This window comes from Salvelinus sp. IW2-2015, linkage group LG11, assembly GCF_002910315.2.
Source record: "Salvelinus sp. IW2-2015 linkage group LG11, ASM291031v2, whole genome shotgun sequence".
Lineage (NCBI taxonomy): Eukaryota > Metazoa > Chordata > Actinopteri > Salmoniformes > Salmonidae > Salvelinus > Salvelinus sp. IW2-2015.
In genome coordinates this window covers 47,165,652-47,178,254 of record NC_036851.1, presented here as the reverse complement: position 1 = coordinate 47,178,254, position 12,603 = coordinate 47,165,652, and the positions used below count along the sequence as shown (strand labels likewise).

The window sequence follows — 12,603 nt, the reverse complement described above, 5'->3', positions numbered from 1 at the left end:
GAGAGAGAATGGGGCTTGGTGTGGAGTAAGCAGGGAGGGGCTTGTGTGGAGTAGCAGGGGGAGGGGCTTGGTGTCAGTAACAGGGGGAGGGGCTTGGTGTGAGTAGCAGGGGGAGGGCTTGGTGTGAGTGGTAGGGGGAGGGGCTTGTGGGTGTGTGTAAATGGAAGGGGCTTGGTGTGTGGTGTGTAAAGGGAGAGGCTTGGTGTGTGTGTAAATGGGGGGCTTGGTGTGTGTGTGTGTAAATGGGAGGGGTGGTGTGTGTGTGTGTGTAAAGGGGAGGGGCTTGGTGTGTGTTAAATGGGAGGGGCTTGGTGTGTGTAAAGGAGGGGCTTGTGTGTGTTAAAGGGAGGGGGCTTGGTGTGTGTGTAAAGGGGAGGGCTTGGTGTGTGTGTGTGTAAATGGTAAGGTGCTTGGTGTATATGGCAGGGGGAGGGGCTTTGTGTGTGTGTAAATGGGAGGAGCCTGGTGTGTGTGTGTGTGTGTGTGTGTGTGTGTGTTGTGTGTGTGTGTGTGTTAAATGGGAAGGTGCTCACAGCACAGGAGACCAAAAAGACCATGCAATTACATTGCTGATAAATACTTTGAGGGAAGAAATGTACTTGCTACGATTGTGAATGTTGTCTCACCTATGTTACGATTAATTCACTAATTGTAAGTCGCTCTGGATAAGAGTATCTGCTAAATGACTAAAAATGTCGAATTTTAAGCCTTTATTCCACCCTTAAAACAAAGAGGTGCAACCTAGTTACTGTTCCCCTCAACCATCAACACTTAGTTACTGTCCCTCGCCATCCAACTAGTTACTGTCCCTCGCCATCAACACTAGTTACTGTCCCCCTCGCCATCAAGCTAGTTACTGTCCCTACCATCACACAGTTTACTGTCCCCTCGCCATCAAGCTAGTTATGTCCCCTCGCAATCACGCTAGTTACTGTCCCCTCGCCATTAATATCAGAGATGTGATGATTGAAATCGGTCGCCCTATGGTGATGTACATTTAATGAGTGATTTTATGGCTAACATACTGTAGTTACAGGTGTACCAGGCAATATCCCTCCTACAGGTGTTCTTATTGTGGTGTTTTGTGTGCCTGTTTGTACCCCCAAAATCCTCCTTGGTCCGCCGGCATCCTGCATTTTACGTATGTCCCTTTCTTCCGTGTGATCCCAGGATGTCCCAATCTATTCCACCCAAGGCTTAATAAGTCTGCCGGGAGGCTAATAGGTTTTGAGAGGCTTAAATAGCTTGAAGAGAGGCAATGGGTTTTTTCTACAAAACAATCAAAGCCCTGTCTTAAACCCCTATCCTCGTTCCAGTGCCTCTTTGTTTCATAAGATCTATAAGAGCCTTATCCCAAGACTTCTCATGTGCTCTGAAGAAAACAACTGCTCATATTATGCATATCATTCTTTAAACACCKCACTGGAAAGCCCAGAAACACGTGTTTTAAGATGTCAGATTCAACTGATCCTTGTCAAAATAGGCCACCCGGTAAAGTCTATTCCAGATTCCACTGAATTGTTATTTTTGGGAATTGCACTGGATGTTTGGGTTAAATTATGAAAATGTACCTCTTTTTCATCAAAGATTTTATGATGATTTGTAAAGTTTTCTGCTGTCATGATGAAAAATTAAAGTTTAGCCAAGTGTCAGTTCACTGATAACATTTGAGAGAATGTCAGTGTTCCACAGGTTTGTTTGCCTTTTTTGGATTCTCCATGACGTTGAGCCCCCCCCCCTTGTTTGTGTCCCAAAGTGCACCCTATTCCCTATATAGTGCACTAGTTTTAACCAGAGTCATATGGCCCCTGGTCAACAGTAGCGCACTATATTGGGTATAGGGTGCCATTTGGGGCACAAACAAGGTCGGGGGGAGGGCGACGCAACGTCATGGAGAATCCAAAAAAGGCAAACAAACCTGTATCTGGCAATAACCACTTTAGTGAATATTTACATAACTAAGTACAGAGATATAGGAGCTGATCGGCATACAATGTTACAAGAGGACATGTAGACTACAGTGACAGGTTTGACTRAACGGCTTGTTCAGGTAGCGTAGACAACATTTTGTAATGTGTGTTATTTCCTCACACTTCCTGCAGGGATTAACTTCTCTACACCTCCATAAAATCCTCTCCCAGACCTCATCATGGATATTGATTCTGTGTACCAGTATTTAGGGTAAGATTTATTCATTCCATTTAACTCCTAGGATGTTCTTTTGGAAATAAGCCGATGTAAACCCACATGAAAACACCCACTCACTTTTCAATCAATGTCATAAGAATGTCAAAATATTTGCATGAAATTCGATCAATGTCATATTTCAACATAACTGATGTTGAACATCAATTTTTTTTTTTAAGCCATCAACATACAGTTTTCTGTCTCATTTCAACCTAGATTTCAAGCACAAACCAACGATTCAGGGCCTTCAAGGTTTGATTGGCTTCAAGTGGATTTCATCTTTGTTGACAACTCAATCAAATACCAACCAAACGTAGATGTTGATTTGATGTTAATGTGAGGTCTTTGCCCGGTGTGATGCTAAAGAAAAACATGACATCGGGCAAAAAAAAAAATCAACATCATATTTCACCCTACAACCTCTCACTGTGCTCTCCTCTTCCCCAGCAGGGATAATCTATGGCTGTACGGCATTTCTACCTTCGTCGTTCTGTGGGCGCTAGGCTGGCTGTACAGAGACAGTCTGGAAGTAGAGGACGTCAAGGAGAAGTATGTGTTTGTGACGGGGTGTGACTCTGGCTTTGGGAACTTGCTCTGTAAGAGGCTGGACCGACGGGGGTTCAGGGTGATAGCTGGGTGTCTGACGGAGAAAGGGGCTGATGATCTGAAGAGGGCGACTGGGCCGTACCTGAAGACGGTTCTCCTAGACGTGACGAGCACCGGCAGTATACAGAAAGCCATGGAGTACACCAAGCAGGAGGTTGGAGATAACGGTGAGAAACCATTTGGAGTGGGGTTTATGTTACTCACTGCTAGGGCCAGGAGTTTGTTCTACCTATATTCCTGACTAGTAAAACTCTGTTTCCTAGCTGTAACCTATCCTGGTCTGGTCAGAGGGGCCCTAGCTGTAACCATGACTCAAACAGCAGTTGTCAAATAAAACAGATGCATTTGACTTGAAATACACAGTGAATCCAAAGCTGAAAACATTTCTGACTAAATAACATTTTCATATTTCTCTCTCTCCTCCTCCCCATCTCCCAGGACTGTGGGGTATCGTGAACAACGCGGGGCGCTCCCTGCCCATGGGTCCCACAGAGTGGATGAGGATGGAGGACTTCACCAGTACCCTGAAGGTGAACATGACGGGGGTGATAGAGATGACCCTCACCTTCCTGCCCCTYATCAAACAGGCCCAGGGGAGGATCGTGAACGTGGCCTCAGTGCTGGGTAGAGTGGCAGCTAACGGCGGGGGATACTGCATCTCTAAGTTCGCTGTGGAGTCCTTCTCAGACTGCCTCAGGTAGGCTACTATAGTTTGTTTGGATCTTTGTAAGCCCACAATGCGGGCTAATCTTCCAGGTACTTATCACAACAACATATCTATAGTAGTCGTCACGAAGCTCAATTCAACCAAACCCGTATTGTGGTATTTACCTTTCTTAGACTCTAATAGTCCGCTTTAATCTACTGTATTTCACTGAGCTACAATATTCAATAATACAAAATGATACCATGTTAAAGAGCAACATAGTGTTTTTAGAGAATGTATGCCAACCAAGCTTTGATGTCTACATTTTCCAAAGGAGGGATATCCACTACTTTGGGATCAAGGTGTGCATCATTGAACCAGGTTTCTTTAAGACAGCGGTTACCAGTCTGGATCCCATCGAGAGAGAGCTGCATCGCCTGTGGAACCAGCTCACACCTGAAGTAAAGGCCAGCTACGGAGACAAATACCTGGATAATTGTAAGTAGCAGTAGAAGTGGTAGTAGTAGTAGCAGCAGCAGCAGAAGAAGGTCATCTGCCGGATGAGACGTTAGAATAAACCACGGTCCTGTCCTTCACACACAGGGTTAAAACCAGGGGTTGGAACCGGTTCAGGGAACAGAACCCTATTTTGGGGGGGAGGAACAAAATCAGAACTGGGGACGAAAGTTATCTCTATACTGTTATGGAACAGAACAATTATTTAAAAGCGTGGGAACCAGTTAATATTCTTTGATAATAATAATTTGGGGGGTGGTTATATTTGAATGTAATTTCAAGCTAAATGTAAAAAAACTTTTAACGATTTCAGGAGGTTTAAAAGGGAACAGAAAACAACAATATAAACTAACTTTTGGGGGGTTCGGACTGGTTCAGAACTTTATTTTACTGGTCGGAACAGAACGAAACGATTGGAAAATAATTTGTTCCAACCCCTGGTTAAAACCTCTAGTCTTGTTTAAGTGTCAATGGAATTTTCTGTTAAATCTCATTAGTAGAAAATCCCATTGACATTTGTCTCAAGACTATACGTAGTATAGTATAGCTATCATGCTACAGCCAGCTTATCATCCAATTGTTTTCTGGCTTCAACCCATCTCCTCTCCTCACCTTTCCTGTCTCCTCTGCTCTTCTCTCTCCTCTGTAGTCCTCCCATTGGCCGTACAAATTCTTAACAGTTTTAACAATATCCTCTTTTCCCCCCAACCAATCCAGACATCCAGATCCAACGGTTGATCATGAACGCGGTGTGTGACTCGGACCTGAGTAAAGTGACTAACTGCATGGAACATGCCTTGGCGTCGTCCTACCCCCGAACCCGCTACAGTGCCGGCTGGGACGCCAAGTTCGGATGGATCCCCCTCTCTTATATGCCATCCTGTGTCATCGATATTGGGCTGAAGCTGGTGATGCCGCGTCCTGCTAAGAGTGTGTAGAGTTGCATTTAAAATAGTTAATAGGATACAATACAATACATAATGCAATACAATCCTATACTAAACAATGACAAAAACTGTATATTGTTTTGAGTTTAAACTTACAGAATGTAGAGTAGTCTACACATAACTTTACCTGCAAAACGCCATTCAATGCATTTCTTTACAGGCCTACTGTCGGTGTTTTGAAGCTAGATTATATCCTAGAGTTATGAAAGAAAACARCATGGAATATTTTAATAGTTATGTTCGGGAACCTACTGTGCCTTTTTGTCACCATTATTTATGTTGCTTAATTTCAAGCAATATTTTTAACTTTACAGGCAAAAGCTTTATTACCTACAACAAGCAGTTTGAACATACTCATCGTTCAATAARGCTGTTATTATTGAAAGAACCGATGTCCATTATATGAACACAAATAATAAAATTAGACCAATTCATGATTTTCAAAGCTCATTGTCTCATTGTCAGACTGTTAGGATTTCTCCCTACTGTGAGTTGGTCAAAGTATTTCAAAACATAGCCTATAGGAACCATATTGGTCTGTTGATTTAACCAAACAGTTCATCATACTGCTCTGCTCTGTAGCCTCTGCCTAAATCGGTCCGTTATAAACAAAGTGACATTTATGTTGGTTAATGGTTACATGATGCAGCTACTTGAATATTTGAATACATTGTATATTTGGCATCAAACCTTGTGTTTGTCATCTGCTAGAATATGGCATGTCTTCAAGCTTGATTGTACAGTACTTTCCCATTGGTCACTGTGCTGACTGAACTGGAGTKTGTACCTCGTACATTTTTCAATCACCCACATGGAATAGTATGTCCTACAAACCAACTAGTAGATGGGAGAAGCAGGACTTGCAGCTCAACAAGTATCTAAAATAGAACCAAAGTTAACGGATATACCTACAAGACACACGTCTCTCCACCCTAACAATGGGAGTCGTTGTTCAGTGTCATGGCGGGCTGTCTAGCTGCCGCCTATCCTTTCTCTGGATTGGTGGATACATCTCATTATTGTAATACTTTTTTGAATATTCGATGAGAGTTGGTGACGACAACCGCCTGTCTTCAATGGAGAGACGCTAAAAGTTGCGGGGAAGTCACGTGTCCTACTTATATCAGTACACTCGTAACGACTTAAGCATTACGAAACTTCTATTGGCTTAAATATACCTCAAGTAGCAAATATATCTTTTTTGAATGATCAAATTTGACACTCATTGACCTCCATACAAAAAGTCCTTGCTTAGTGGGCGAAACAACGAAAAAACGCCACCTGCTGGAGGGAGACATATTWWCCTCCGAGTTGGGCCTCTCTCTTCCTCAGTGATAGAACCCGAGTTGGGCCTCTCTCTTCCTCAGTGATAGAACCCGATGTTGGGCCTCTCCTCTTGCCTCGAGTATAACGAACCGAGTTGGTGCCTCTCTCTCCTCAAGTGATCAGATACTTCCTCAGTTATTGGGACCTCTACTCCTTCCTCTTAGTGATAGAACACCGAGGGCCCTCTCTTCCTCAGTGATAGAACCCGAGTTGGGCCTCTCTCTTCCTCAGTGATAGAACCGAGTTGGGCCTCTCTCTTCCTCAGTGATAGAACCCGAGTTGGGCCTCTCTCTTCCTCAGTGATAGAACCCGAGTTGGGCCTCTCTCTTTCCTCAGTGATAGAACCCGAGTTGGGCCTCTCTCTTCCTCAGTGATAGAACCCGAAGTTGGGCCTCTCTCTTCCTCTCAGATAGAAACCCGAGTTGGGCCTCTCTCTTCCTCAGTGATAGAACCCGAGTTGGGCCTCTCTCTTCCTCAGTGATAAAACCCGAGTTGGGCCTCTCTCTCCTCATGATAGAACCCGAGTTGGGCCTCTCTCTTCCTCAGTGATAGAACCCGAGTGGGACCTCTCTCTTCCTCAGTGATAGAACCCGAGTTGGGCCTCTCTCTTCCTCAGTGATAGAACCCGAGTTGGGCCTCTCTCTTCCTCAGTGATAGAACAAGTTGTACTTTAGCGCCTGTCAATACGACCACGTTGAAGCTCGCGAGCAGTTTGGATGAAATGAGTAAATAACATGTACGTGTAAATTAGTAATGGGAAGTTYGGCTCTTTTGAATATCTCAGATCTGTTCGACTCGTTCAGTAAAAAGAACGAATCTTCTGACTGACTCATTTCGTTCATTTGAGTCAGTAATGTCAAAAGCATGCAGAGACTGTATGTTTTTGGTTCTACAAAGCTGTGTCCATAATTTATTATTGTACCATGCGATAAATTACCAGTTCTAAACATGTATTTTTCTTCTCTATGATATTATTGCTGTCTGCAGTGCAACTTGATCTATTGTGCAGTTGTTGGTTGGAGCAAGTCTCTGGGAGCTATGAGCCAGAGAGCGTATTAATCCTGCTGTAGTCACTGCGGTCAGCAGGTCAAACGAACGACAAAATGAACGAGTCAATCAGAAAAAATTATTCACGACTCTCGATTCAGTAAAAGGAGTCGTTCAAAAATAMCAAATCTTTCGCGAACAGCACATCACTAGCGTCCATTTATGTTTGCAACGCTCCGGCACGCAACGCTCCGCGGATTGGTTAACAGGTGCAGAGCGTTCGATTTGCCTGCTGGGGGGCAAAGGGACTCGCTGCTCCACTAAAACCAATGACAACTGCGTGCCGCTTTCAAGAGATTGTTAAATACCTGTTAACTATTTGTTTGTAGTAATATCACCTCTTTAAGAGCGTAGTCAGAACTACAAATGTCTGAGTATTCCATGCAAAACAAATAACACATTTGGCTCTATCAGTTACATTATCAGCATTTGCCGATGTAACGTTACTGTTGGCTGATAATGTGTTTACTTTGCAAGCTACCGGTAGAAACGTTGTACAGTTGACTAAACAGTGGTCAGTAGACCTAATGTACTTTTTCTACAATCAACGTAGGCCTACCTAGCCAAGTTAGCTAACGTTTTCCCCTTTTCAACATTGATTTTAGTAGCATTTAAGAATTGCTGCAGACATACATGATAGTCTACATTGATAGTCTACATTGACTGATGGACGTCTAAATTAGACGTCTGATGGACGTCTAATTTGCTTGCTAGTTAGCTAGCTAATAACAGATCACGTCAATATGGCTAGTTAACAAGCTAACTTTCAGGGTATAAACTAGATGGCTATATCCAGATATTGTTTGATTTGCTTTCMATATACTGTAGTGGTGATGACAGTAGTCCGACTGGCAACTTTACCAGGAGGAGGACTTACCGATGTCAAGCTCTTTCCGAAWGCCTAATATCCGATGAAGCAAGATGAATTACACATATTGTTTGCTCAGCGTTGCATGCCACATGGAAAAAATTATCAGTTGAAGTTTACGGATCGTGAAAAGCATGCAGTTATTTRCTRTATAASTCAGATGATAGAGCTAMATGTGGAATAATCKKWAATATGTAGTTCTGACTATGCTCTTCAATGTGATAATATTAAAACCAAATAGTTATAAACATTTATTTAACAATCCTTTGAAAAGGGCACTGTAGTTGTCAATGGTTTTAGCCGAGTTGGGGGTTTCCTTGCTCCCCAGCAGCCAAATTGAACGCTCTGCACCGGTATTGTGACGTTCTGTTGATAATGACCTGCTATATATATACACACTCCGACGTCATAGGCGGAGTTGGCTGCTTGTGCCCTCATGACAAGTTTCGAACGTGAAAACGAGATTGCTGCCTAGATACCTGTAGTCGGTTGACCAAAACTGACTTATCAGACTACGGGTAAATAGTGGAGAAAGTACCGGAAATACTATCGAAAAGGTATCCGAAGGCAGTTATTTTCCTTAAATGCTTTTAAGTTAGTGTAACCATGCACTGTTTGAAAATATTACGGGTGACCAACGCAGCAGCTGTTGAAACTTTGAAAGACACGACTAAAATAGTTTTCAAAAAGGTTTGTTATAACGGTTTATTACCGTGTTGTCGTCGTAATGTTAAAGTTCAACCRGCACAATATTTCAACACAAGCTCAACAGATCAGCACCGCATCGGAACAACCTCAGACATGGACCACGTGCTTTCCAAACTGTGAGTTTGTGTTTTTATTGTTCCAGTTCAGACAGTTCATTTGTGTTATATATTGATTGGCAGATATTAATTTACTGTGTGTGTGCGTGAATCACATAYAGGCCTATGTTATTGTATATCCAAAACAATGCTTGTCTCCATTCTCCTCAATCATCCATTACTCTTTATAAATAGACAATCAAGTTGTGTATGTCTGTGTTGTTTAAAGCTGACAATTTCCCTCTTCACTGTATGTATATATAGGAGCAGTGGGAAGGGTCTCTTCTCAGAGGTAGAAGATATGCTCTTCTACACCATCACAGAGGGCCAGAAACAAGTCCCCGTCTCACACTTTATCTCTGTGAGTAAGTACACACATCAGTTAACCTATACAGGAAAGAAGAGTAGGTTGTAAATTAAATAGGTTACTCTGTCACACAACCCTCCTTGACAACAAACTTGATGTAGACATACAGCCACAGCCACAAACACAAAAGCACATTCTTGTTCTCTCGCTCCCTCTGTCTTGCTCCCTCCCACACACACACACACAAAAACACTGAAGAACAGACATTTATTTGCAAGTAAAAATACACAATCTGTCATAAGAGATGATCTATGAGACTTTATGTAATTCTGCTCTCACTCAAACTTCATCTTTCCACCATTTGAGCTATACTTACTCCAGGTATGCTGAGTGCAAGGGTTATTGGAGACTTGGGGCCACCAAACTGCCACTGTGGCAGTGCCAACTCTCTTTACTTTGAGGAAGTAGGGTAATTATGTGCTAGAGAGGAAGTAGGGTCCTTATGAGGAATGGAGGAAGTAGGGTAATTAGGAAGAAGCGAGGAAGTAGGGTAATTTGGAGGAAGTAGGGTAATTAGGAGGAAGTAGGGTAATTAGGAGGAAGTAGGGTAATGAGGACGTAGGGTAATTAGGAGGAAGGGAGGAAGTAGGGTAATTAGGAGGAAGGGAGGAAGTAGGGTAATTATGAGCTAGCGAGGAAGTCGGGTAATTATGAGGAAGTATGGTAATTATGAGGAAGGGAGGAAGTATGGTAATTATGAGGAATATGGTAATTATGAGGAAGTGTGGTAATTATGAGGAAGGGAGGAAGTGTGGTAATTATGAGGAAGGGAGGAAGTAGGGTAATTATGAGGAAGGGAGGAAGTAGGGTAATTATGAGGAAGGGAGGAAGTAGGGTAATTATGAGGAATATGGTAATTATGAGCAAGGGAAGACGTGCAACAAGTGAGGCGTACATGGAGTACATCCCTTGTGCAAGCTGACATGGTGTTCATTGCAAATTGAATTGCAGTGTTTGACATAGACAGTGCAACTATCAGAAGAAACATAATATTCTGCATAGCATACTTTCCCAATATAGGTGTCAAGACAGGCCAATGTACTGTAGTCCCTATAGTAGGTTATAGATATTCATATTACTTTTCTGAATAGATAACAAATAGCTGTTAAAAAATTATACATTCCGCTGATATGTGATTTAACCTAGTTAAATAAAGGTTAAATCAATAAATAAAAACAATTGAGTGAATCGACTCTTGAACCAATAAGGTGTATCATGGAACATGGCTATTTCATTATGTTATTTGAATGAAATAGTGTCCATGCCTCCAAGCCTGATGAAGGGAAGGAATGTGTCTGGTGAAGATCACAACACAGTCTAAAGATTACCCTGCAGAGACCAGGGAGACTAGAAATAGGTTGTAAAGATTACCCTGTACGAGACCTCAGAGAAGACTAGAAATAGGTTGTAAAGATTACCCTGCAGAGACCAGAGAGCTAGAAATAGGTTGTAAAGATTACCTGCAGAGACCAGAGAGACTAGAAATAGGTTGTAAAGATTCCCCTGCAGAGACCAGAGAGACTAGAAATAGGTTGTAAAGATTACCCTGCAGAGACCAGAGAGACTAGAAATAGGTTGTAAAGATTACCCTGCAGAGACCAGAGAGACTAGAAATAGGTTGTAGATTACCCTACAGAGATCAGAGAGACTAGAAATAGGTTGTAAAGATTACCCTGCAGAAGCCAGAGAGACTAGAAATAGGTTGTAAAGATTACCCTGCAGAGACCAGAGAGACTAGAATAGGTTGTAAAGATTACCCTGCAGAGACCAGACAGACTAGAAATAGGTTGTAAAGATTACCCTGCAGAGATCAGAGAGACTAGAAATAGGTTGTAAAGATAACCCTGCAGAGACCAGAGAGACTGAAATAGGTTGTAAATATTACCCTGCAGAGACCAGAGAGCCTAGAAATAGGTTGTAAAGATTCCCTACAGAGATCAGAGAGAGTAGATTAGGTTGTAAAGATTACCCTGCAGAGACAGAGAGACTAGAAATAGGTTGTAAAGTTTACCTGCAGAGACTAGACAGACTAGATTAGGTTGTAAATATACCCTGCAGAGACTAGACAGACTAGATTAAGTTGTAAAGATTACCCTCAGAGACTAGACTAGATTATGTTGTAAAGAATACCCTGCAGAGACTAGAAAGACTAGATTATGTTGTAAAGATTACCCTGCAGAGACTAGACAGACTAGATTAGTTGTAAAGATTACCCTGCAGAGACTAGACAGACTAGATTAGGTTGTAAGATTACCCTGCAGAGACTAGACACTAGATTAGTTGTAAAGATTACCCTGCAGAGACCTAGATTAATTGTTGTAAGATTACCCTGCAGAGACTAGACAGACTAGATTATGTGTATAATTTTACCTGCAGAGACTAGACAGACTAGATTATGTTGTAAGATTACCCTGCAGAGACTAGACAGACTAGTATGTTGTAAAGATTACCCTGCAGAGCTAGACAGACTAGATTATGTTGTAAAGATTACCCTGCAGAGACAGACAGATTAAGTTGTAAAGATTACCACCTGCAGAGACTAGACAGACTAGATTATGTTGTAAAGATTACCCTGCAGAGACTAGACAGACTAGATTAGTTGTAAAGATTACCCTGCAGAGACTAGACAGACTAGATTATGTTGTAAAGATTACCCTGCAGAGACATAGACAGACTAGATTATGTTGTAAGATTACCCTGCAGAGACTAGACAGACTAGATTAGTTGTAAAGATTACCCTGCAGAGACTAGACAGACTAGATTATGTTGTAAAGATTACCTGCAGAGACTAGACAGACTAGATTATGTTGTAAAGATTACCCTGCAGAGACTAGACAGACTAGATATGTTGTAAAGATTACCCTGCAGGACTAGACAGACTAGATTAGGTTGTAAAGATTACCCTGCAGAGACTAGACAGACTAGATTAGTTGTAAAGATTCCTGCAGAGACTAGACAGACTAGATTATTTTGTAAAGATTACCCTGGCAGAGACTAGACAGACTAGATTATGTTGTAAAGATTACCCTGCAGAGACTAGACAGACTAGATTATGTGTTAAAAGATTGCCCTGCAGAGACTAGACAGATAGATTATGTTGTAAAGATTCCCTGCAGAGACTAGACAGACTAGATTATGTTGTAAAGATTACCCTGCAGAGACTAGACAGACTAGATTATGTTGTAAAGTTAGCCCTGCAGAGACTAGACAGACTAAGATTAGGTTGTAAAGATTGCCCTGCAGAGACTAGACAGACTAGATTATGTTGTAAAAATCTACCCTGCAGAGAC

General features: G+C 42.1%; 1 protein-coding gene and 1 pseudogene across 5 annotated transcripts in view; both read left to right on the top strand.

The window, feature by feature from the left end:
• rdh5 (retinol dehydrogenase 5 (11-cis/9-cis)) overlaps window positions 1-5,339 on the top strand; it is a 7,733-nt gene extending 2,394 nt beyond the window's left edge. The window contains exons 2-7 of one of the 5 annotated variants that reach the window (XM_023997282.2): window positions 2,103-2,181; window positions 2,404-2,439; window positions 2,638-2,960; window positions 3,232-3,490; window positions 3,774-3,937; window positions 4,673-5,339. In XM_023997282.2, coding sequence (XP_023853050.1) covers window positions 2,150-2,181; window positions 2,404-2,439; window positions 2,638-2,960; window positions 3,232-3,490; window positions 3,774-3,937; window positions 4,673-4,893 — 1,035 coding nt within the window. In that variant the 5' untranslated portion in view covers window positions 2,103-2,149 and the 3' untranslated portion in view covers window positions 4,894-5,339. Of the gene's footprint in view, window positions 1-2,055; window positions 2,182-2,403; window positions 2,440-2,634; window positions 2,961-3,231; window positions 3,491-3,773; window positions 3,938-4,672 lie in introns of those variants that run through there. The other 4 variants (XM_023997280.2, XM_023997283.3, XM_023997284.2 and 1 more) reach the window with 4 other exon arrangements.
• Window positions 5,340-8,521: 3,182 nt separating this feature from the next.
• LOC111970499 (glutaminase liver isoform, mitochondrial-like) overlaps window positions 8,522-12,603 on the top strand; it is a 48,090-nt pseudogene continuing 44,008 nt past the window's right edge.